The following is a 26,165-nucleotide window of genomic DNA, read 5'->3' as shown; positions in this document are numbered from 1 at the left end:
TCAATTCTGGGAGGTGGGAAATTGATTTTATTCTTTGTTCTTCATTATTTAAATGTCTCATTATTTGAATTCATATTCATATAATATGAATTACATGAACAAAAAACAGAACACAGACTATGAAAACAAAGAGAAGGTGAAACTAATCAAAGATAGGCCTGGAAAAGTGAGCCCAGAGTATTGAAATATTTATTTATTTAAATATTCATTATTGCAGCTGGTAAGCATGTGAGAAGTGAACCGCAGTCCATTGAGTTAATGTTCTCACAGGCAATCACTAACTGCTTTATGTGTCTCATGTTGGCATAATCTCAATGTAGTTCACCACCTGAGTCCTTTTGAACTTTTTACTGGCTAGTTCTAATTATGGAACAGTTGATACTAACAACATGATTGAAAAATAGGAATTGATTACAACACAGATACTTAGAACTAAACCCTAGCAACTTTCAAACTCATCCAACTTGCATGAGCAGGCTCTCTTTGAACATGTAACACAACATGTTGTCCAAGATCTCCTTTGATATGACAAACTGAAGTTGACAGTACAGGTCTCTTAGAATAATACAAAGTAGAAATTGAGCTAAAAAAATCTTTCCAGCAACTAAGAATAGGTAAATAATAAGGAAATGGTAACAAAGTAGAACAATTGTCTTGGCAGCTTTTCTAATGTTGTATATGTTTAGTATTTCTCACTGTACATTTTAGAAACATTTTGTTTTTATGAATCCCAAACAAGAAGAGAGGAATTTTTTTTTTTTTTTTTTTTTTTTTTTTTTTTTTTTTTTTGCGAGGCAGAGTCTCGCTCTGTCTCCCAGACTGGAGTGCAGTGGCATGATATCGGCTCACTGCAAGCTCTGCCTCCCCGGTTCACGCCATTCTCCTGCCTCAGCCTCCCGAGTAGCTGGGACTACAGGCGCCCGCCACCACGCCCGGCTAATTTTTTGTATTTTTAGTAAAGACGGGGTTTCACCATGTTAGCCAGGATGGTCTCGATTTCCTGACCTCGTGATTCGCCCACCTCGACCTCCCAAAGTACTGAGATTACAGGCGTGAGCCACTGCGCCCAGCCAAAGAGAGGAACTTTTTACCTTAGTGGGTGTCATTTTAACCTTCTGGATTGTTTAAGGGAGTCCAAGTGTTTCCCAAGATGACATTCTAGTTCCCATGTATTGAGTACCATCTATTGAGTGCCCACTATATGGCAATCATTTTGAATTAGTTCATTTACACTCATTTTTTTCTCTTCTCACTGCAGTCCTGTGACATGTACTATCTCCTTTTCTCTGATGTAGTCACTAAGGATCAGAGATGAGAGATTTGGTCAAAGCCTAAGAGTAAATGACAAAGCTGGTAGGCCTAACTTAAAAGCAGCCTTGTATAGTCCCTTACTGTATTGTCTTCAGAGGAACCCTTCCCACATCAATGATTTCAACAACAGACCCTAGAATTTTTGTCTTTGGAGATGAATTAATTACCCACCCCCAACACCAACCCCTTATCCTCCCACTTGTGATCAACCAACTCAGTTATCAGAGGTAGCTTGTTATAATTTCAGACAGCCTTTCCCTTGATTAAGCAAAAATGTTTTTTCCTCTAATTCCATCCACTCAAATCTAGTTTTGCCTTCTCAATCACACAGATTTTTTTGACATGATATTTCTGGCATAATTGAAGAAAGTTAGCACATCTTCTCTAGGACCTCCACAAAGTAAATCATCAGCCACTCCTGATATAACACCTTTTGGGTCTCCTCACACTCCTCTAGTCAATTTTTCTCTAGTTCAGAATTTCCATGCTAGTGATTCACAGACTCTGGAGAATTGCAGTGTCTTTAGCTCCGATCCCCACAGCTCACAACAGTGCAGGGCACAGGGTAAACGGGGTAAATGCTCAAAGAACACTTACTGAATGAAGAAATGAGAAAATGAGTTTGGCACATTGCAAACATTAATTGACAATTACTTTGATCACTAAGAATTAGTGTTAATCTGTTAACGACCACCTTCATTCTTTGTATATATTCCCTTTACTCTCCTTGACAAGGGTGTCTGTGTGTTCTGCTCCTTTGTTTGTTGGTTGTTTTGTTTTGTTTTCCATTTCCCCTCCAGAATTCACTGCTTACAGTGTTTGGACAGTCTTCAAAAACTGACAGTCTGGCTAGCACGAACAGTAACAAGGTTTATTCTTTATGTTTAGGGTTATGCTTGTTTGATTTGGTTAGTCGTGCTTAAAACAAAATGGCTAGGTTTCTCTTTTGCTTTTATTACCTAAGAGAAGAAGAAAACATTTTACACAGTTCATTTGACTACTTCCAGACTTTTTTCTGGTGGTGGTCAAATAATATATGTACTAAATGTAGATTTATGGACAAATAAAGATACATGTTTAAAAATCAATGTTTATTTAGTAAGGGTATTAGAGTTAAGGTCTATTCTGTAGTCTTTTTATGGTTTCAGGCACTTCTAGGCATGTCTCCTGAGCCAGCAGGATGAATCTGCCAGGGATATAACTTCATGAATGCGTAAAAGTTCTTATAGGAAGGACTATGATGATGGCTGTTAGCCAAACCCTTAGGACCAAGACCTGCCTGGCAAAAAGCCACTTATTAACAGTCCCAGTCCTTGTGTAAGTGAGGGAAAATAACTCTTTAAGGTGAATGGATAAAAAGAGTTGAGGTACCAAACTCAATACAGGGACAACAGTCAGGGTTAGAAGGCAACAGATGAATGGCTAAAAGCAGAACTTCGGGCAATTTGAGCCCTGAAACAAAAGGGTGACACAGGTAGGGGAGCAGATTCCCTGTCAGCTGAAAGACTGCTAGCAAGAGGACATGAAGCAGAGTGAGTGCTCTCAGGAGGATTAGCAGTGAACAGGCGTCAATGCATTGGCCAGAATCATGGATAGGGACTGGATGTGAACAGACTAGGAAGTTCACGGGTACACTGGTTACTCTTTCCCATGAGCATATATTTGGAGCTCAGAGTCTAGCAATAATGCTAATACAGCCTGGGACAGAAATTGCTATTTTGTTAGTGTTAATTGATTGTTATACTGGCTGGTATAACCTTGACTATTTTACCTAAATTAAAACTTTAAAAAAATTATTAGTCATTAATTATAATACATTTTCCTTTCACACTTCCTCTGAGTTCCCAGCATTGAAGGAGCAGAGATACTCTAGAAGGAGACAAACAATCTTTCTTGTATCATCAACTTCAATAAAACAGGAAACATTTCTCTCCAAATTTTATCATTGTGTCACTACTCTGTAGTTATCTACCACATAGCTCAAGACAGAAATGGAATTATTTCATTTTTATTAGAGATAACTTATTTTAGCATGTTATCTTAATTCGGAGATTACTCAAGGTGGTTGCAAATAATTTCTACTGAAATAAAATGCCCTGGCACATGTAAGAATTATAAAACTGTCTGGTTGAAATCCTCTACTCTCTTGGATACTCTAAGCCAAATTAATTGATCTTTTTAGGTGGAACAATTCAACTTTCCATATTATCACTGGTCTTTTCTAGAACTTCATCTTTATTTACTTATTTATTTATTATTTTTTGAGATGGAGTCTCACTCTGTAACCCAGGCTGGAGTGCAGTGATGTGATCTCCATTCACTGCAAGCTCCACATCCTGGGTTCATGCCATTCTCCTGCCTCAGCCTCCCAAGTAGCTGGGACTACAGGTACCCGCCGCCGTGCCCAGCTAAGTTTTTGTATTTTTAGTAAAGACAGGGTTTCATTGTGTTAGCCAGAATGGTCTCGATCTCCTGACCTTGTGATCCACTTGCCTCGGCCTCCCAAAGTGCTGGGATTACAGGCAGGAGCCACCGTGCCCGGCCTTCATCTTTATTTTTAACTAAGACATACTATATATTCTTCACGCAAAAACTTCTGTGATGCTGTGTGCCTTCAGGAGATAAAATAGCAAATTAGTACTATCCCAGAACAATTTCTGCTTTATTAAGCCGTCAAACAGTAATATATTGGAATGTTAGTAAGGACTTACTGATTTATTAATTCCATTTCCCCTCAAAAAATCAAGGAAGAGCAATTTTCAAACATTTATTAGGTTCATGCTATTTGGGTCTCTTCTTTGTTTTATATGTACAGAAGTTTTAATATATCTACAATTAAGTCTATCAATCTCCAGTTATGATTTGTGCCTTCAATGTCATGTTAGACAAGGTTATGAAATTATTTGCCAATCTATTTTCCTCCAGTTATGTCTCGGTCGTTGTTCTGCTTTTATCAATCTGACAAATTATTTGTATATTGTATAAATAAAATATCCAAATTTACATGTTTTCCTAATATTAACTAATTATTGTTGTTGTGCTTTTTGAAGAGTCACTACTTTCTCCATCAACATAAAATGTGGTTTTTCTTATGCACTACTTTTACATGTGCTTTGATCTGTTTGGGGTTTTCTCAGACTGACTTGGCTTCTCTAAGTTTCTATGTTAGTAAATAGTACCACACAGTTTTAATAATTATAACTTTTTAATATGCTTTAATACAGGGAAATAGCAAGTTTCATCTTTCTTCTTTTTTCAAAAATGTACCTTTTCCAGACTGTCCATGCTTCCAGATGAATTTTAATAATCATTTTGCCAAGCTCTCTCCCAAGTCCTTTTTGGGATTTTAAATGAAATTGTACTAACTTTATAAATTAATTTCAGGAAGCTAACATCTGTTCAACATCTATTATTCTCATCCAAGAATATAATATAAACCTTCATTACTGCTAATTTTTTTTCTGCATAACACACTTAACAGCCAATTGTTTATCTTGTATTTCTCTATAGATATTATTTTCTTAATTTAAGTCTTGTACATTTCTTTAACAGTTTATTCATAGCTATATAATATTTAATTGCTATGATGAGTTTTTTGAATGTTTTTTATTTGCTGCTGTCATAGAAAAACCAACTGATTTTTACACATTTATCTTTTGTAGGGTTACTTAACAAAGTTCATTACCCTAATGGTTCTTCAGTTAATTTTCTTGGGATTTTTAGTAAAATATATATTTTTAGCAAAAAAAAGTAACCTTTTTTATAATAATGATCATCTTTGAGAGGCAGCATAACATGGTATTTATGATTAAAGACTCATGGGTCAAACCATATGAGTTTTAATTCAGCTCTACTACTTATTAGCTTCATGACCTTGGCCTTGTTACTTAGCATCTCTTGGCCTCAGCTTCCCAATTTGTAAAATAGAATGATAATAGTCCATATGTCCTAGGATTGTTGTGAGGATTAAATGAGTTAATATTTGTAAAGCATTTATAACAGTTCCTAGCATATATAGGAAAAATGCAGAAAATATTAGTCTTTTAAAACATTTATTGCATTGATTAAAATTTGTTAAATGGTATTAACTATAAGTGATGAAATTGGTCATGTAGTAAGCTACTAGGGTTTTTCTGCTTTGTTGAAATCACTTTTTTGTATTTTAATGACATCTCTCTATTCCTAAATTACTACGTTACATGTATGTGTATTTTCTTAAAAGAAATACGGTTGCATTTTATCAAAGGTCATTTGAAATCTATTTGGAAGTTAAAATAGGGGTTTTATTCTTTGGTCTAAGATTATGAAATCACTTTAATAAGTTTCCTGATACTGAACCACTTTCACATACCTAGAATAAACACCATGTGTTGTATTATTCTATTTTATTGATAACTACATTCTTTAGCTAGTATTTCAATGAATTTTTATGATTTTCTTTTTTGTGATACTTTTATTAGTTTTGTTTTTTTCTTTTACTTTTTTAGTATTGTGCTTCTTAATAAATAAATCAGAAAAATGTTTTCTCTTTCAAAGAATTCATAGAGTATAGGGATAATTTGTTCCTTAAGAGTGTGTATTTCTAGTAACTGATTATAAATAGCTGATGAAAATAAGATACTATAGTCATTTAAACATAGTGCTTTACCTCCCACCAAACATTTCTATTCAAGCTGGTCAAGGACATAGGCTTATGCATCCGACAAAATTAGGCTCAAGTCCTAACTCACCACCCACTTGCTAAATGTGTGCATTTGGCAAAGTATGCTTGTATCACAAGAAATAACCATGCCTCCTTACCTTCCTCAGAGAGTTATTGTGAGAATTAAATAAGATTATGCTTATAAATCACTGTATACTCAGCCCGCAATATAGACCTAATAAATTATTTTATATATTAGTTTTAATTTTCCTTAAGTATAAAATTAATTTGTATTTATAATTCTACTTATTTTGTTCTCATATGGAGATTCTAGTGGTTTATGTAGAAACATAAATGGTTTGGGTAAAATTATTTGTGTGAAATTAGTTTATAATAAAAGTAGATTTTAATTAGGACATGTTATTCTTAAATTTATTTTTAGACATGTTGACATAAATTTAAATTTTCACATCAAAGTGAAAATGCTCTGGTGAGCCATGGAAATGAACCTATTGTCAATGTTTAAACGAAATCACGGAGGGTTAATAGGAAAGTTGTACACTAGTTTTAAGAAGACTAGGCAATGAGCCTAAACCAAACGTAATGTCTTCCACTCCTTCCTGCTCCCCTGGAGTTGTGTTCTAGTAGGAATATGAGAGGGGGAGAAGAACTTTGGAGCCTCCCCTCAGGCTGCAGCTGACCTTGGGTTCTCTTGGTCTGTCACCTAAGCTGCAGTGGAGAAGCAAGGTTCTCACACTGGGTAGGAGAATGTAGCACTAACGGATCCAGGTGCCCTCAAATACAAGTTTTACCAAACTGATAACATTTATATATTTTTTATTTATTTATTTATTTTTGTTATACTTTACGTTCTGGGATACATGTACAGAATGTGCAGGTATGCATGTGCCATGGTGGTTTGCTGCACCCATCAACCCGCCATCTACATTAGGTATTTCTCCTAATGTCATCCCTCCCCTTACCCCACACCCCCTGACAGGCCCCGGTGTGTGATATTCCCCTCTGTGTCCATGTATTGTCAGTGTTCAACCCCTACTTATGAGTGAGAACATGCGGTGTTTGGTTTTCTGTTCCTGTGGTACAAACTGATAACAATTTTATGAAATACTAATAAGACTGCAATATGAATGTGGCCTCAGTTTTCAAAGGATGCACTACTGATGTAGGCAAGTACGAGTACATACAGATATCTGTCCTAGATAGATAGATAGATAGATAGATAGATAGATAGATAGATAGATAGATGATAGATAGATAGGTAGGTAGGCAGGCAGGCAGATAGATAGATAGATAGATAGATAGATAGATAGATAGATAGATAGATAGATAGGAGATAGATAGGACAGATATCTGTGAGATACCAGAACACAAAAACCTGTCTCTGAAACAAGTATTAACTTGAGGTTTAGTCATCAAGAATATTTAATTGTATGTACTAATTATAATTCTGTTACTATGGTCTCTAAGGAGAGTAGTAATAAGAAAAGCAGTCAGTTTATAAGATCTGATAGGCAGTATGAATTTCTCTTCTATTTTAAAGGCTATAAATTTCACAATATCATTCTGATGGGCAAGCCGCCTCTAAGAGAACCATTTAAATAGGCACAGCTAAGAGTGGAAATATCTAACCAAACTCAGCCTCTACTAATCACTTATCCCTGGCAGACACGAGTTGAAAATGTGTATCTCAAGGTCCCAGTATGTATTGTTTGCTATTAATTAGAAATTAACAGTATATTCTATCAACCTTATATTAAACTACATTGTTTTCTAAAATGAAGATATCCCACCTTACATTTTCTTTGCTGTCATCTGGCTTTATAGCAACAAATATATTTTTAGGAACATGTTCAATATATTATTCCATATGTTCCAAGATCAACGGAACAAAAATGTACTTACTCCTATCTTTCCTGTCCCTGGCACAGGGTTTCCTGCTTCTCCCAGAGTTCTCTTGATGGAGTGTCTTTTCAGTATAGCATGACTCCTGAAGGAAACAAAGGCAGGAAAAGATTTATTAAGATAAACATCTCTAGTTTCTTGTCTCTTGCAAAAAAGAACAAGTTGTTCCTTAGACAAAAACGTCTAATTTAGTGACCAAATGTCACATGTTTTTAAAACAACATTCACTGTCTTTTTTATTCCTTTCCCCAAATTGTTTTATTCAGTTTCTCTGAGAGCAAGAGCAGGACAAATTTTCTTGAGTAAGCAGCTCCATACACCCAGATAAATAAGGAATATATTTCTTTGTATTATTTTGTTCACCATTCAAACACATCAATTGTATTCTGAGCAGTCTCTCTTGTGTTTTGCTCTAAAACTGTGTAACATGAACAGTTAGAGACATTCTTACTGAATAGTAAAATCAACAAGAAAGCAAGATTTTTTAATATATTTTCAAATTTCCATTGAAAATAGATTCACTAGGTGAATGATAGCCTTTCTCAAATGTGTGATTTAAAAAGCAATATATCCCTGCAACTGTTCACCTTTGAATTTAAATACCAAGGAGCAAGGACATTGTTTTCCTAATCATGAGATCTAGTGATTGGAATTGTTGGAGAGAAATGAATCCAATAAAATCCAGTCTATGCATAACGCCTCACCATCAAGAGGCAATATAACATTTTGCTATGAATAGGTAGCAAATTCACTTGAATTTTTTTTCTGATCATATTCTTTTAGGTATTTATATGTAAAAAAAAGTCACCATTTAAAAACTGGTTATGAGCTTTAAATAGCTGGAAAACAACCGAGTTCTTTTCATTTACATATATACTTCTGTGGAGGTGGCCACAGTTGATCACTGGGTTAACCAGATGCCCTTTCACTCAGGCAGTCTACATATTTGAGCAGACACATAGTAAATGCTTAGATGTTAAAAATGAATGAGACATGTCTCTTTCATTTTATGAAGATCATCTGTTTTTTTTTCTAAATGTGGGGCCAGTAATGTCAACATTCTTCTCTTTGTATACAAGATTATTCAGAGCAGAGAAGAGTCTAGTTTCATATTATGTATTCAGGGATCAATGTTGTCTGCTGTCTTCTCTTCCCTACTCCTTTCTAACAAACCATCAAATGCTATCTATTCCAGGCTCTTAATGTTCTTCAAGTCACTCTTCCTTCCAATTCCATTTGCATGGGCAAATCTAGTTCAATTCTCCCCAGTCATAGCTTCTTCCATGCCATCCATTCTTCCAGCAGTTATGACATCTCTCACTAGTCTTCCTGGCCTGAGTCATTCCCCTTCCAATCCATTCTCCACACACCTGTCACACTGGGACAGTAACTGAACTTCCAATTTGTATAAAGCCCAAGAAATGTGGTGGAGATATTTCACTATGATTCTCAAATAAAGTATCTTTTCCCCCAAATGTCAACATTGTTATGTTAGCCACTCTTAGTTTTCAAATAGTTTGATTACTCTCTCCTTTGCTTCTCATATAGTTTACAAATACACCAGCAAAAGAATGTTGTAAAGACATTGAAACATAAAGACAGAAGAACTGAACTCAGTTCTAGTAGTTCTAGTTTCAACTCATCTATTTATCAGCTGTTGATTTTGAGTAGTCATCTCCTTTCCTGGAGGTGAATGGCAGAACTTTGCTCACCAAATGGCACAATAATATTAATCCTATCTGTCTCTCCAGGTTGTTCTGAGATTTAAGGAAGTTCACATACAATGAAATTCCAAATATACGGTTACTACGCTCCCTGAAGATCTGCAAAAGTATAAACTTGCTTCTTTTGTTTAACACTAAATTCAGATTGGGACCCAAGAGGTATCTGTGATCACACTCTTAAGTCTTACAGCTTTCTTTTGGAAAGAAGTTTGTTTTGGCTTCCCCCACACCCCCCAAAAAAGAGCACCAAAGGAATTAAACTGTAATATACTTTGATGTCAAAGACACTCTGAATCTAAAAGAGTGGGAAAAAGGAAAGGGAGCTCAAAACAGTGACAAATCTCAATTGTGTGAACCTGCCATTTAATTAAAATCACTCAACTGCCATATGTAGCACAGATATTAATGCCATCTTCTTCAAACTCTGCTAATATCTCCAGACATTACTGGACACTAATGGAAAATATGTACCTATTCTCTGTCATTGTGTTGTAGAGTTTTAAATGAAAGAAATGTAGAGTGTGTGCAATAGGATGTTTGTTTTTTCTGTTTCCAAAGAGGAAATAAAAGATATCAACCAAATATTCCTTAATATATAATTAGCACTGTGACCTCAGCTCAAGGAAGTCTTTATTTTAGACATTAAAAATGACAAAAAATGCTGCTAATCCATGTTTTCCTCTCCTTCAACCCCTGAGTTCTCATGAGCATCCCATCCTGCTGGTTTCCGGGTAACTTTTATATGGGCTTTTGGATGAGCATTGGTTGCAAATACTTTTGGATGATACTGATTATCCTACTTAACCTCTTTACTGTTTTGGATCACTGGGTAATTAGCCAAACAGGGCACTGAGGATCATAAACTGAAAAGAAACAGATATAGCATATATGTGCAGTATTGATTTCATCAGGCTAATGGATTGAAAATGGTAATTTTAATAGTGCTTTTTAAAATTATTGTTAAAAATCAAATAAAATTCATCATCTTAATCATTTTTAAGCATATAGTTCAGTTTATATAGTTTAAGCATATTCTTCATCATATTCATATTGTTATACAACCAATCTCCACAACTTCTTTGTCTTGCAAAACTGAAACTTCGTGCCCGTTAAGCTACCACCTCCATTTCTCTTTCCAAAACCCCTGATAACCATCATCTTACTGTCTGTTTATATAAATTTTACTATCTAGATAGTTTTATAAGTGGAATCATATAGTATTTGTCTTTTTGTGACTAGCTCACTTCACTTAGCATAATGTTCTCAAAGTTTATCTATGTGGCAACATGTGTCAGAATTTCTTCCCTTTTTTAGGCTGAATAAAGCCTTAAATAAAAATACTCTAATGTACATACCATATTTTGTTTGTGTTCATCCATCAATGGACACGTGAGTTACTTTCACCTTTTGGATATTGTAAATAATGTTACTATGAACATGGGTATACCAATATTCCCCCAACACCCTGCTTTCAAATCTTCTGGATATATACACACAAGTGGAATTGCTGGGTCCTACGGTAATAGTATTTCTTTTTAACATAATTGTTTACAATAGTTTTGATTTACAAAAAATTGAAGATAATACAGAAAGTTCCTCTAGTGTTCCATACCCAGTTTCCCCTATTATTAGTATCTTACATATGTATGGTACATTTATTACAATTAATGAACTAATATTGATATGCTATTGTCAACTAAATCCCATACTTCCTATCTCTTTAATTTTTATCCAGTGCCCCCATGGTATTTCAGAGTGTCATTTAGGATACCGTATTACATTTAGTTATCATGTTTCCTCTTTGCTGTGACATTTTCTTAGACTTTCCTTGTTTTTAATGACCTTAATAATTTGACAGATATTTTGTAGAATGTCTTTCAATTGGGATTTGCCTGGTGTTTTTCTCATGATTAGACTGTGGCTATGGGATTTTGGGAGGAAGACCACATAGGAAAAGTGCCATTTTCATCACATCATATCAAGGGTCTGTAAATTCAATACGGCATCACTACCGATGTTGACCTTGATGAGATAGTGTTTGTCAGGTTTCTCCACTGAAAAGTTAGTCTGCCTTTTGCTGCTTTCCACAGTATTTTTGGGAAAGAAGTCACTATGTGTAGCCCACAATTAAGAAGAAAGGAGTTATTTTCTACCTCGTTGAGGATGTTGTATCTACATAAATTATTTGGAATTCTTCTACACAGGAGATTTATCTCTTCTTCTCATTTATTTATGTTTCAATTATTTATTCATAATTATATGAACTCGTGGGGGATATTATATTTTATACTTTGGATTATAATCCAATAGTACTTTATTATGCTCTGCAAATTGTTCCAGATTGGGTCATCATTAGCTCTTTCAGTTGGCTCCTGTAGTATTTTTCCTGTTGATGCAATGCATATTGCATTATGTATCACAACTCAATATTTCAGCCTTGACATCTAGCATATAGCTCTGTCTGGGTAATACAGCTGAGAAAAGGCTTATTCAAGTACAATGAAAGACAGAGAGTATTATGAAGCAGGTGTAATGGACATTGAGGTGTGCCACCAGATGCCCCCTTCAAGACTGAACTATTCATTTCCCCAGCTGATTATCAGTGGCTGATGGCCCTCAACAGAAACCTTCCAATTACGAGTTGCTGCAGGGCATAAAGAACCTGCACTGAGCCCTCATTTGGCCTGATTCTGAGGCCACATCCCAGCTGCTGAGTTCCCCATGGAATCAGCTTTCCCCTCTACCCAGGAATGTTTCCTGTATACACAAACAACACTAGGTAACCTCAAGTAAGGGAGATAAGGTGAAAGTCAGTATATTGAACACAAGCAACTGGAAAGAAATTGGTTACAGAGAGGAGAGAATTTAAATTGTGAAAAATGTAGTGAGTCAGGTCAGGCTAGGTTATAAGGAATCCTGAAAGCCAGGCAAAAAGTTTAAGATTGAATTAGTAGCAATAAGTCTAACTGGGGGTGCAGTCCAATAAAGTATGATGTAGCCATACGAAGAAATAGTATCTAGCTATAAGAAACCAGAAATTGTAGCTAACATGTAGTCTAGCTATTAATGAGCAGGGCATACTTTGTATGCACTATGTCATTAAATCTTCATTACAACTATTAAGATCTTAATTTTGCAAATGACAAAACTGAAGCTCAAAAATATTCACTACCTTACCCAAGATCACATAGCTAAGAAGCCCACTGGAGAGATTCAGACTTTACTCTGTATTACTCTTTAAGTAATGCTATTCTACTCACCATGTCTTAAAGAATATGTAATCATAAGACATGGCAAATATTTCATAAATGATAAATGAAAGAACTGGATACACTCGATATACAATAGAATCACAATTTTGTTTTTTAAAAGTATATATGTTAATCCCATACATAACAAAATGTAAATGTTTTCTGTAAGATGATACACAATTAAAATCTTGTATGATTTTAATTAACTTATTTATTTTCTGTATTTTATATACTTTATAAATTAAATCATGGTCTTTCTAATCAGAGAGAAATTAATGATATTTTATAAAAAGAAGTTTCTTTATCAGTAAATGAGTGATCACCATGAAAGTGTCTATGTTATGTCAAGAAAGGATGTAGAACAATTAGCTGTCTGCAAGACTGAAGAAAAGTGAATGAAGGTTATTTGGGGTAATAAGCCAAGTGTTTTAGCTTGTGACTAAAAGTTGACAAATGTGAAAGATGTCAACATAATTTATGCCAGGGTTGATTGTTGATTTGGGTAGGGAGAAAAAAGAGTCCAACATACCCCAGGAATTATCCAGAAAAGGAACAATTGGTAAGAAAAGTTGGAAGGAACATGATGAGTTCAAATTAAGGCATTCAGGTATTCAGTGAGAGTAATTCAACCAAGAAGAGCTTATCCAATAGGCAGCTGGGAAACAATATTAACAGTAAGTACAATCAATTGATCAAATCCAGTATATACAATCAAAAACAGTAAATACAATCAATTGACCAAAATCAGGGAGTAACTTAAGAAGTGATACATTTTAATTCATGCATTTAAACAAGCCAACAAAAGTGTACAAACTAATTATAGAAAGAGAAGAGCAGAGTGCTAGGACTAAAACTCACAGAAGTTAAAGATTGGTGAGACAAATGTTAATCAGAGTTTAGAAAATTTACATTTTCTTTTGAATTGCATAGGTGTTATCAAGTAAAGAAAAACAACTCTCAATGTGATATAATTTTTGTTTGAAAGTTATCAGCTCATATTAAGAAGGATCTTTAAGTGTGTTCATTTATTCATTCATCCATTCATATATTAAAAAACAATATATACTGAGTGCTTCCTTTGTATGAGAACTTGTACAAGTTGTGATAAAATGTGGTTGTTTGGATCCCTTGGCCACATAGGGCTAGCAATAAATAGCAAAAGATTAACACAAATAGGCCACACAAAAAACATTCTGCTTCATCTGTCTAGAACACACATTTCCTTTTGCTCTTCCTAGAAGAGTGTGGGCCATTCTTAATGACCCAACTCAAATGCTGCCTCTTCTCTGAAGCTGTAGGAATTGTTCCAGATTGGTATTAATCAGAATCTCTGCCCCCAAGTCATTATTTTCATGACTCTCTGATGCTTTCTGTTACAGCCATGTGTGATAGTCTTCCCCAGAGCCTGTGAACATCTTGAATGGCAATATTTTATTCAATTATCTGTAGGATTTAGGACAATATATTTTAGGTATTCAATAAGTGAGCATTGAATGGAAATTCATAAATCTTTACTCATGTTAGCAAAAGGTATATAATAACTTTAAAGAATATTTGCAAATGTGTTTTACACTCATTTTTGCTCCATAAAGTTCAAAAAGGGTGAATTTATACAGTTGTGAAAATATGAACCACTCAAGTGTATTCATTAATAAGTATTCACAACAAAATTAGCATTATTCTATTCAACTTCTCTAATTTAGTTAATATTAATTTTTCATTTCATGAAAAATTAATATTAACCTATCTATCTATCTATCTATCTATCATCTAACCTATCTATCTATCTATCTATCATCTATCTATCTATCTATCTATCTATCTCTATCTGTCTATCTATATTTTGAGATAGGATCTTGTTCTGTCACCCAGGCTGAAGTGCAGTAATGCAATCCTGGCTCACTGTAGTCTTGACCTTCTGGGCTCAAGAGATCCTCCCTTCTCAGCCTCCTGAGTAGCTGGAACTACAGCTGCATGCCACCACACCTGACTAATTGTTAAGATCTCAATTTTTTGTAGAGATAGAGTTTGTCCATGTTGCCCAGGCTGATCTCAAACTTCTGGGCTCAAGCTAAGCACCTGCCTAGGCCTCCTAAAGTGCTGGGATTACAGGCGTGAGCCACTGAAGCTGACCAATCTAATCTGTTGTCTATTTCTTTCCCCATAATATATGCTTGATTTCTACAACTGTGACAGTATTTAAACTAACCTTGGCAATTGCTACATTTTCACAGCTTTCTAAAAAAAAGTTAATTAATTAATTAATTTTTTTTTTTTTTTTTTTTTTTTTTTTTTTTTTTTTTGAGACGGAGTCTTGCTCTGTTGCCCAGACTGGAGTGCAGTGGTACAATCTCAGCTCACTGCAGCCTCCACCTCTCGGGTTCAATTGATTCTCCTGCCTTGGCTTCCCAAAGTGAAGCCCGGCCCCGTAGCTTTTTAATTTACATAAAATTGCAAATAATCTGCTTTATACATTCATGGGAAAATCTTTTTATCTACCATGTGGTAGATACAATGGAGGAAACACAGACCCAGTTTTGTGGAAAGGAGGGTTAGAACTAGACTAGTTGATTTAAAAATACACAGAAATGACCAAAATCCAATTTATCTGAAATGTTTTATTCAAGTACTAAAAGCCTCAGTAGGTGCAGAATGAATAAAAAGGAACTGAAAAAAAAATGACCAAGAATTAGAGATACATTCATCTTTCAGGTATCAGTTCATACAACTAGTTAAACCTCTCATCTAATTGTCTTCCTAGATTCAAGTCAAAACCATAAACATTTTTAATAGGCAAGGTAAAATCAGGTTATCTTAATTAAAAAGGTAACATCGCATTGCACAACTGCTTTTACATAGTAGTTTGGCAAAGTTGACTCAAAGTCTTAAAAATGTTGGCAAACTTTAACCCAGTAATTCTACTGTGAAACTCCTTTCACCCTTTAAGTCCCCAAGATAAATCTCTTTTTACTTTGCTACTGTTAGGAGGAAAAGGAAATAAAGGGATTTTGACATTTAACAAACAACTGTTCTGTATGATGAACTTTAGTAGGCACTTTGCATTTTAGTCCATTTAATCATTGTAATTAATCTATCACATAGTGGACCTTTTGCAAAGCTTAAAGATAGTGAGATGCGTCCCTAAGGTCACACAGCTAATAACTCCCAGAGCTGGGATTCAAACTCAGCTCTGTTCAACCCTAAAGCCCACAATTAATCCACTACACATCATGATGCCTCACAATATTCTTGGACTTTTGACCTGGCTTATATATATATTCTTTTCCTCTATATATTTTTTCTCTTATGATTAAATGACTGTTCCTTGATACTTAATATTTTGCTTTATATCTCAAAGTTCTAAGAAATATGAATGTTTTTGGAGAATTGACTCAAAAGCAGTTCATAGACTTATTCATTACCTCTAAGTTTTCTTTTAAGGATTTCCTCTTCCTTTACATCTCATATCAAAGATAATATGTCTTCACATCTGATACTGGAGAGAAACAAGGGTGCTAATATGCCTCCTGAATTTTTGTTTCATGTTCATAGGATGTGGATGGATACAAAGAAACTTGATCAAAAAGGTTTCCTGCTATGGACTATAGCCCAAAGAATAAAATAAGCAAACCTTGTTACCCAAATGATGTTGTAATCTTCAATCTCCTGCAGTCTTTCATCATACCATTATAATTTACAAACATGTTTTTCTATGGATTTTGATTAAGTTGCCCTCATGAAATAATTTGGTACTTACAATATATTGTCATGCTTGAGAACATGGGTTCTGAAGACACACTTACTGATTATAAATCTTTATGGTGTACATTTGGCCAAGTTAACCTTTCTGGAACAGCCTAGGCTTCCCTATAAGTAAAAATATCTATAATAATAGTATTCATCACATAGAGTTTTTAAGAGGTTTAAATGACACACTGAATTCTTGTCACGTAGAACAATGCCTGGCACTACTGTGTTTAATGTGTTTTAGATTTATTAACACTCTTACACAGGAAAGAGAAATGGATTGCTCCTGCCAATGATATATATGATAGAAACAGTAAAAAAAAAAAAAAAAAAATCACTCTTAAAAGTAGCTTTACATATGGTGTCTTAGAAAAAAACTTATCACTGTTCTGTTGCTATTCATGTAATAATACCTTAAAAGTAACTTGAATGATCTTTGACACATTTGTGTGTTTATATGCATGCGTGTAAAATATCTGGGTGCAAAGCTTGAGGGAAATTTTCAAGTTTTTAAGTATTTTTTTTAAATAATGTAGATCCTACAGAGAGTACAGATCTCAAAGCCAACAAAGAGGCTTCCCCTTTGTATACAGGACAAAGCCCTGCCTCCTCACCCTTTGAATCAGTAGGCAAACAGTTACAGCCCAAGGCCAGAAGTACTGAATAAAAAGGTAGTGGGAGGGAAAGAGCTGGCCAACATTATTTCTCAAATCTGACAAGACACATTTCTCTACTCCAGACTTCAGCCTTTGATGCAACTGTGCATTACTTCAATATACTGATGATGTTATAGCGTGATCTTTAAAATATGCGCCTGGATCTTAAGAAGAACCCGTTGCTCAACACTGGCAGAACTCAGCCTTCCTTACAAGAGCTGATTAGTTTCAACTTTTTGTCAACTCTCCTAAAGAGTAATTTATGTGCTGTATTAAATATTAAAAGTAAAATAAGACGTGGTCCTCGTGAATTGTTATGTTCTGATCTTTCTACACAGAAAGAAAATTCAAAGCACATCTCAAATATCAGTGGCAAATTCTTGTATCGGTATTGAATTAAATACTCTGACATTCAGGCCCACATGACCAAAGTAATAATTTGCTTGGTGGTTTTCCTCAAACATAAATGTTTGCTCTGGCTTAATAATGCTAATTGGAAAGTTACATATTCCATGCAGCATAAACAATTACTTTGCATTGACCCAGAAAACTCACCTTGCAAATAAGGCTGAAGAAGAAAGAAACTGAAATCAAAGTACTTGAAAAGAGAACTCTAGCTGCCAGAACTACCTGCCCTGCCCCAAGTTCATGTTTAATTAAATTTACATCAATAATTCCATAAATCACTTGTATGTTCAGAGAACTTAAGTCATCTTCTCTGATTCCAAGGTCAAATACTTACTAACAACCCTCATGCCTCTGGGGGACATTTGCCCCCTGCCTGACTGTACTGCTTCTCTGGTGGAGGTGAGCCCCTACTACTGCAAAACTCCTTGGGGGATGAAGCACCACTAGAGCACTGGTTGCTCAGCAACAACCCCTTGTGACTGATCCATGGGGACTGCTAAGCAACAGGACTGCATCTGACCTAGCTGTTCCCAGGGCACCCCCAGTTCACTGTCTCTTAAGAGGGCCAGGTTAACAAGGGATCAGGGGCCCTAAGTGACTAGTTGCATAATCTATACACACACTTTTCGGAATGTTCTCCAACGATAGCTAAATAAAAATCAGAGCTAAAGGGTACCCTTGAATGTATCCTTCATTTCAACTCTATCCTTGAAACTTTAAAGTAGCTGTTAGAAAAACTAAAGCATTAGAACTAAAATCTTTGGCAAAAAAAGTCTAAGTATTTACAAAAAAAAAAAAAAAAAGGGAAGAAGTCTGTTCCTTTTAAATTATGACTTTGAAAGCTTCCATAATTTCATAGAATTTTGCTATTTACTGAGTTTCTGCTAACACACAAAAAAATGGGGAAAACATAATTTAAGAGATAAATCACATGATTTTTATGGCAAAGTTATTGCTAAAATATTTGAACACATAACTCATGTTTAAGTATAGAAATTTCTATGAAGGGCCTTCAATTATCTACAGCTAAACCCACATTTTATATCTTTGGTCTTGACTTCTCCTTAGTTCTACACACCCTAACTCAAACTCAACAAATCTAAATTAGTCATACTTCTTCAATTCACATGTGACTTACTTCTTAGAAGGCAACCACCCAGTCAATCCATCTAAAAATTTACCCACTCAGAACTTGAGTCCAGCCCTCCCCGTATTTCCTCTAATGTCCCTTACTTCTCTGTAATGGAGGAAGAGATATGTGCTCTGAGGGACATGGACTTTCAGCCAGTACACCACTGTACAAATAAGATTCCATTTTTCCTGTAATTTGAAACCTTCAATCAAGTCCAACCTATTCAGCATGATAGGCAAAGCACTTCTAAATCTATTTCCTATCAAACTTCCAACTACATCTCCTGTCACTGTCCCTTAGTGTACACATTCTATTATGTTGAATTAACTCTAGTTCCCTAAACATGTGCTGCACTTTAAGTCTCTTTCCTCTTCTTAGAACACTTTCCCCTTTACCTGGCAAACTAGTGGTTATCTTTCAAGATCTAACAATAACATCACCTCTACAGAGAAACCATTCCTGATTTTAGGGTTACTTATAACCATCTCTGGACATGTCTATACTTGATTCATACGCTATGGTGGCTTTCATCACATCGAGTTTGCAGTTATTTACCTATCCAACACTAATCCTGTGTTTTGAAGGGCTATTACTTTCTTCTGTTCAACCTGATCTCCTCAGATCTGGCATATTCCTTAGCATCAAGGAGGTATTTATACTATAATTTATTAAGATTAGGGAACAGTACTCCTAGGCAAAATTGTAAAATAAATGAAGTTTGAGCATCTCTCCATTTTTAATCTCATTAATCCCCCCAGAAGCCATTAACCTATAATATCAGAGACAGGTAGTAAAGTAATTAGCCAAAAACTAAAAAAGTCAATCTCCTGACCTCTAAGCTGGTCTTCTTCCTCCTAAACTGTGATGAGTCATTATACAGTAACTAAGCCAATGTCCTGCAGTGATCTAATCCATCCGGCAGTAGTAGGCTAAAATGACCAGATTGCTTGTACTCCTTTTATCATAATCATAATAACAAGAAACTCAAGGGAACTACATGGTCAGGTAAGCAAATCATCAAAAGGTGGTCTGGATCCTATCTCAGGGAAGATAACTTTTCATTCAGATGAGCAAATCTTAAAGTAGTTTATGCAGAAATCTTTGGTGCAACTAAAGTAGGGAAAGTAATATAAAACAAAAAAACATTTAGAGCTAAACAAAAAGCAAAAAAAAAGATTATTTCAATTTTTAAAAATCCTTTCATAATTTACAAAACAGCATTTACTCAACATCTGCCTCCCTCGACATACTAATTAAAAAACTAAATAGGAACACGAGCAAACAAGACACAAAAGCCCATGAATGCAGCAGCCGGGCATAATGTCACAAAGCCATTCAACCTCTTACCTCACCGCCTCAGGAGGTAGACATGTATAACCACTTTCATGCCTTTTGTGGAACGTCTTGATTCTATGCGTATGCTTATGCAACTATATTTTCAAATATTTTGATACTAGCAGTAAATGATTGTCTAAGTTAAACCAAGCAACACAAATTCTGATCAATGGAAAGCTGAGTTATTAGCCTATCTGTGTTGAGAAACCAAGAGAGAATTCTTAGTCTATAATGAGCTTTTCGTTTCTATATACTTCTGAGTCTGTGCTTCTTTAACTAGGTACTCTTGGGAATACATTTGGGAATTCCGAGAAACACACATGACCACATGGTAAGTGAGAAGTCAGGATGTTGGATGTACATAGGAAGGCACCAGATTTCAGACAGAAGAAGGATGGGAGAAGATGACTCTACACCAATCACTAGAGTGTTCAATAAAGGAGTGTTTTGTTCAGGTGGCAAACCCTCAGCATTGATGATAGAAATGAGCAATGGTAGAGGATGGTACAGCCAGAGTGCTCAAAGGAGCGAGAGTGAGTATAAGAGAGTGGAAAAATACTGTACAGGTGGCATATGGGTGCAAGAAAGGTATGTGCCCCCTCTACTACTCTGAGATTATAAAATAGAAAATAATAAACAGTCTCCAATAGAAAGGGCCTAAGGGGAAGTAAGATACCCAGAGGAGAGTCAAGCTTCAGGGCTAGGGGAAAAGGTGGAAATTAATAACATCGATTAATTTGTTATTATTGAACAGTTGTTGCAGGTAGCATGATGGAATGGTTTTGAAGGAAGAATACAAAGGAGACATTGGGTCAGGGGGAAGGTAGCAAAACATATAATAAAGTTTCAACACAAAGAGAAAAAATGAGCAAATGAATTATAATATCAGACATTTGAAACTTTTGAAAATTAGCTGTTTTTCAGGACCAACAAAATTGTATGTTCCCAAACTGGTAATGTGGTAATTTAGAAAAGCTGGATGCCATGATAGGGTTATAGGAAATTTTTTTCCTTCTAGGGCTCAGGTTGTGAGTGGTAGATGTGGATCAGGGTAGCTTGGGGGAGCAGTCAGAGAGTCTGCAGTCACTTCTGTGGAACTTCTAATGGTGGGACAGCTATGAGAAAGGTAGGTTCCAAGGCAGGTGTGGGGGTGAGAAGGCACAGGATGCTATTTCAAATCAATGGGGAGGGAACCCATTATAGGACAAATAGCTGCAAAACAAGGCTGGCCATTAAATAAGAATAAGAATAAGAATAAGAATAAGAATAAGAATAAGATCCCCACTTTATTTCTTACTAAAATAACCGTCAAAGGATTAAAATTTAAAATAGAAACAAAAGATGTAAAAAGTACTATAAGCAAATGTAGGTGAATACTTTTACAAGTGGAAAGGCTGTCTTAAACTTCACAAACTATGTGAGAATAAATTGATAACTTTGATATTCTTAAAAAATTAAGTATCCTACAAAGCAGTGCACCCTAAATCACTAATGGTAAAAAGAAAACATTTAAAATTTGCAAAATAAACATACAAAAAGTTAATATATTTATAAATAAAAAGCTCTTGCAAACAGATTGAAAAAATAGGCAAAGAATATAAAATAACAATTCATAAAAATAACTAATAATATTCCACCTCACTACCAATCAAAAAGATATAAATATAGCTATATTTTCCCACTAATTTCTAAATTTCAAATTTTTGAAACTGTATTAGTATGTTAGTAAAAGTATTATTTTGAATGAAAACTGCACAGGCTTTCTGTAAATATTTTGTAAAATATATCAACACTCTTTAAAAATTAACATCTTCTGATGCAGCAATTCTATGTCTAGAAATTTACTCAAAGGAATTAATCAAATAGGTGTTTATAATGTATCAAAATTATGAACAGAGTTATCTACTGTGCTACTGTTTATAAAACTGAATTTGGTAACTTTCTGTGGAGTCACCTGAAAATTAGTTAATGGAGCCATTAAAAAACTGTCATTTTTTTTGCAATGGAAATATATACTAAGATGATTTACTAAATGTGAAACAGGGAATATGATATGATAATTTTTTGTTTTTAAAAAAGTTATGTGTATGCCAAGAATAATTTTATAGTGATTACTTCTAGTTGGTGGACAAATCAAATATAGGTAGACCTTATTTTTTTCTTAAAACTATTCTGAAATTTCTGGTTTTCATTGCACCGTATATTATCTCTAAAACATTATTTAAAAATGTTAAAGTTTAGGACTTGGTAGTATTTTAACTGGAAAACATTACTTGCCCAGAAAGTAACATGTGGAATAACTCATTATTATGTAATGATAAAGAGTTGACAAAGGGATGAGATTGAAAGAAAAAGATGTTGGAGGATATTTTCACGTCTGTAATTCTGGGTGAGGAATTTATAAGAGTAAGTACATACTGCCCTTGAAAAAGTTGAATTATACAATTAAATACTGCTAATAGCTAAAGCGATGAATTTTAATCATTTGGGTATATTTCAAACCTTTTATTTTGTTTTCTCATTTCTGAGTTAAATCAATGATTACCACAGGGTGCAGTGAAAATAGAATGCAGTCTTTCAGCAAACTAGAAAGTGTTTCATATCCTTATGATCTGAAATTTTATCTAACCAAAAACTGTTTCATTGGATACTATACATTCTTTTAAGAAATGTTATTTTCTTTAATTTGCTGTTTCTACTCATTTTTACACTGGTAATAGTAACTTTAAGAGGAAGAAATGTAGGATACAAACTGTACACCATTATTTCATTCATGTAAAAAATATCCATACAAATGTACAAAGACTGGAAGATACCCAATATTAAAACAATTATGAATGAATGTGAGAATTAAAATTAAAAAAATTACTGGCCAAGCGCAGTGGCTCACGCCTGTAATCCCAGCACTTTGGGAGGCCGAGGCGGGCAAATCACGAGGTCAGGAGATTGAGACCATCCTGGCTAACACTGTGAAATCCCGTTTCTACTAAAAAAATACAAAAAATTAGCCGGGAGTGGTGGCGGATGCCTGTAGTCCTAGCTACTCGGGAGGCTGAGGCAGGAGAATTTCGTGACGAACCCGGGAGGCGGAGCTTGCAGTGAGCCGAGATCGCACCACGGCACTTCAGCCTGGGCGACAGAGCGAGACTCTGTCTCAAAATAAAATAAAATAAAATAAAATAAAATAAAATAATAAAAAATAAAAATAAAATACTTGATGTACTTAATAAAATAAATCTTTTCAACAGTCCTTACCTAAAATAATTCTAGATATCCTTAAACATAACCAAAACTGTTGTCATCAAACTTAGTTTATATTTCAGATGAGTCATGTTAAGACAAAAACCTACAAAAAGAAAACAAATGAACTGACAATAGACCAATAATAATTATTGAAAGAAAATATGAAAAGTTTTCATCAAGTTGGGATAAATTAAAATATCTTATTAAAGAGTTGGTAAAAATAAATATCTATGAGTAAAAACAATGCTTTGTTTCCTCCAATATTGGAATACTGAAGGATTTATTTTTCCTTTCAAAGCATTCAAACCTGGAACCTAAAATAGGAACTTCTCAGAGTTGAAACAAACTATGCTAGCTTTTACTTGAAGCTTAATACTCTTTGGCAAAAGTCCACAAGCACCTCAGGTTGCTGACCCAGATCTATGATGCCAGAAAAGTATTCCTCACTTCCCCTAAAAACTTTCTCCACAACTCCCCGAGGGAAATGAACAAAAACTGCTTCCCTCAACCCTCTATTTCCACATGGTTGAATCCATAAGGTAAAAATAAATGAAAAACCTGAAATGACCTGTTTTATTTCAGAGGCGTAGGACTTTGACCACAGTAGGTAATACATACGGTAGATGCAATACCTATTAACCTGTTGCCTCTTTGCAGCCATATTTACAAGCGATACTGAGGATGAGACCTGAGTGTGTGCTCAGCCAGTGGCTAAGGAGGTCCAATATAAGTGAGTTAGCTGCCCATTTTTACTGAGATCAAATTAGAAGGGTAGAAAGTCTGTAGATTGAAGAAATAAGCATCAATCAAAAATGGCTTTTAATCTCAGTTCTGCCACTTTCTATGAAATGACTGAATAGATACTCTCTTTGCCTACTCACCTTAAAAAATAGAGCAGTAATACCAACTTCACAGATTGGAGAACAAATAAAATTTGTGAAAATGTGCTGCAAATTACTGTTTATTGATCAATCTGCCAGACTCCAACCCTAGGGGTCTGGCGGATTGCTCAATAAACAGTAGTTTCCTTTCTCTTAACATATACAGTTATTTCCATAGAAAGGAAAAATAACTACTCACCCTTAAAAACATCTCAAACTTCTATTACAGATTGGAAACATTGTATGTTCAAGGTCTCCAGTTTTGTCCTTAACGCAATCCCCTTTATTGGAAAGCAGCTCCATGAACTATCTTTTCTATACTTACGGCGTCTCCCACACTAATGACTCCTAAAGCGAGGACAAAGGCTTTACTTTAAATATTAAACAAAAATTAATCGGACACTGTGTCGTGATTCCCTGCACACCCAAATTTCTCCTCCATCTTTCACCTATAATCCTGGGATGACTACTGGACACTGACTAATCCTATCTCCTTGCTTTTCATTCTCTTCTCACGCAGCACAGTCTGGGTTCAGCCTTCCAATCCTAAAGCCATTACTCTTACTTTCTACTTGTCAAAACAAAAGTCCCTTCAACCCTTCTCCTATTATGCCCTCTAATGACTATGACTTGTTGATCATGCCACACATTTTGAAGCTTTGCATACCCTCGTCGCTATGACAATACCCTTTCCTGCTTCTCCTCTTGGGCTGGGACTGGAACTCATTTCCCAGGATTCAATTTTCTCCCATTTTCCTTCTGATTCCATGTGCTTCCCATAGGAGATTTCGTCATTATATTTACCCACTGCATGCCAATGTCAACTCAATCTGCATCTTCTGAGCTTGTTATACAACAGCTTATTGGGTATCTTTATCCTTGATGTTATCTTTTACTCATACCCACTGTATTAGTTGGATAGAGCTGCTGTAACAAATTACCACAAACTGAGTGACTTACAACAGAAATTTATTTTCACGCAGTTCAGAATGGCAGCAATCCAATCAACTGTCAGTAGGGTTGGTTTGTTTTTGTGGAATCAGAGGGAAAATCTGTTTTATGCCTCTCTCTTAGCTTCTAGTGGTTGCCAGCAAACTTTGGCATCCCTTGGTTTACAGTTGCATAACTTCAATCTCTCCCAGCATGGTCATGTTGTCTACCCTCTATGTGTCTTTCTCTTTGTGTCTCTTGCCTCCTCTTATAAGGAAAACAGTCATATTGGGTTAAAAGCCTGCCTTGCTCAAGCATGACCTCATCCTAACTAATTGCATATGTAGTGATCCTATTTCCAAATAAGGTCACATCCTGAGATTCTAGGAAGAACATGAATTTTGGGGAGACATTATCCAACTCAGTACACCCATGAAGTCTGCCCCATTCTTAAATCTACACGTTTGTAAATTATGCTAGCTCTCACTTCAAGCCAAGAATCTGAGAAGCACTCTTCATTCTCATGTCTCCTTAACTTCATATCACAGCTCCTATCAAACCAAATTATTTTCATCTCCTAATATTTCTAGAATCTGAATACTTTTCCTCATCCCTAATTCTGCTGCCCTGACTCATTCAGCATCTCTTGCTTTGCCTACTACAGCAGTCCTTCCAATAGCCTTCAAATGAAACCTCCTCAGGATTACAACAGGATATACATATGCACAGCTTCATGGCATGTTAGAAGTCTTTCTAACATACATACACAGCATGCTAGAAAGACATATTTTAAAATTTTTTTTTCTTTTCACCACTGTGAAAAGTTCTGCTGCTTCACTGCAATACACAGAATTATCACAGACACCCTTCTTCAAGGATGATGGAACTGAAAGGCAGAGTAGTTTCTGTGGAAGCCCCGGCCTTTATAAATTTTGGCTTAATAGACTTTTTGCAAACCCTTGGAGTGTAACAAAATCCACCA

The 26,165-nt window shown here is 35.2% G+C and overlaps 1 protein-coding gene across 25 annotated transcripts in view; it reads right to left on the bottom strand.

Annotated features, from left to right (window-relative positions):
* PKIB (cAMP-dependent protein kinase inhibitor beta) overlaps positions 1 to 26,165 on the bottom strand; it is a 246,094-nt gene that overhangs the window by 85,510 nt on the left and 134,419 nt on the right. For all 25 annotated transcript variants that reach the window (XM_077998915.1, XM_077998925.1, XM_077998928.1 and 22 more), the window contains one exon: positions 7,877 to 7,961. In XM_077998915.1, coding sequence (XP_077855041.1) covers positions 7,877 to 7,961 — 85 coding nt within the window. The remainder of the gene's footprint in view (positions 1 to 7,876; positions 7,962 to 26,165) is intronic.

The sequence above is a fragment of the Macaca mulatta genome, chromosome 4 (genome assembly GCF_049350105.2).
Source record: "Macaca mulatta isolate MMU2019108-1 chromosome 4, T2T-MMU8v2.0, whole genome shotgun sequence".
Lineage (NCBI taxonomy): Eukaryota > Metazoa > Chordata > Mammalia > Primates > Cercopithecidae > Macaca > Macaca mulatta.
The sequence above is the reverse complement of the archived record's forward strand: the minus strand, read 5'-3'. Positions and strand labels throughout refer to the sequence as shown.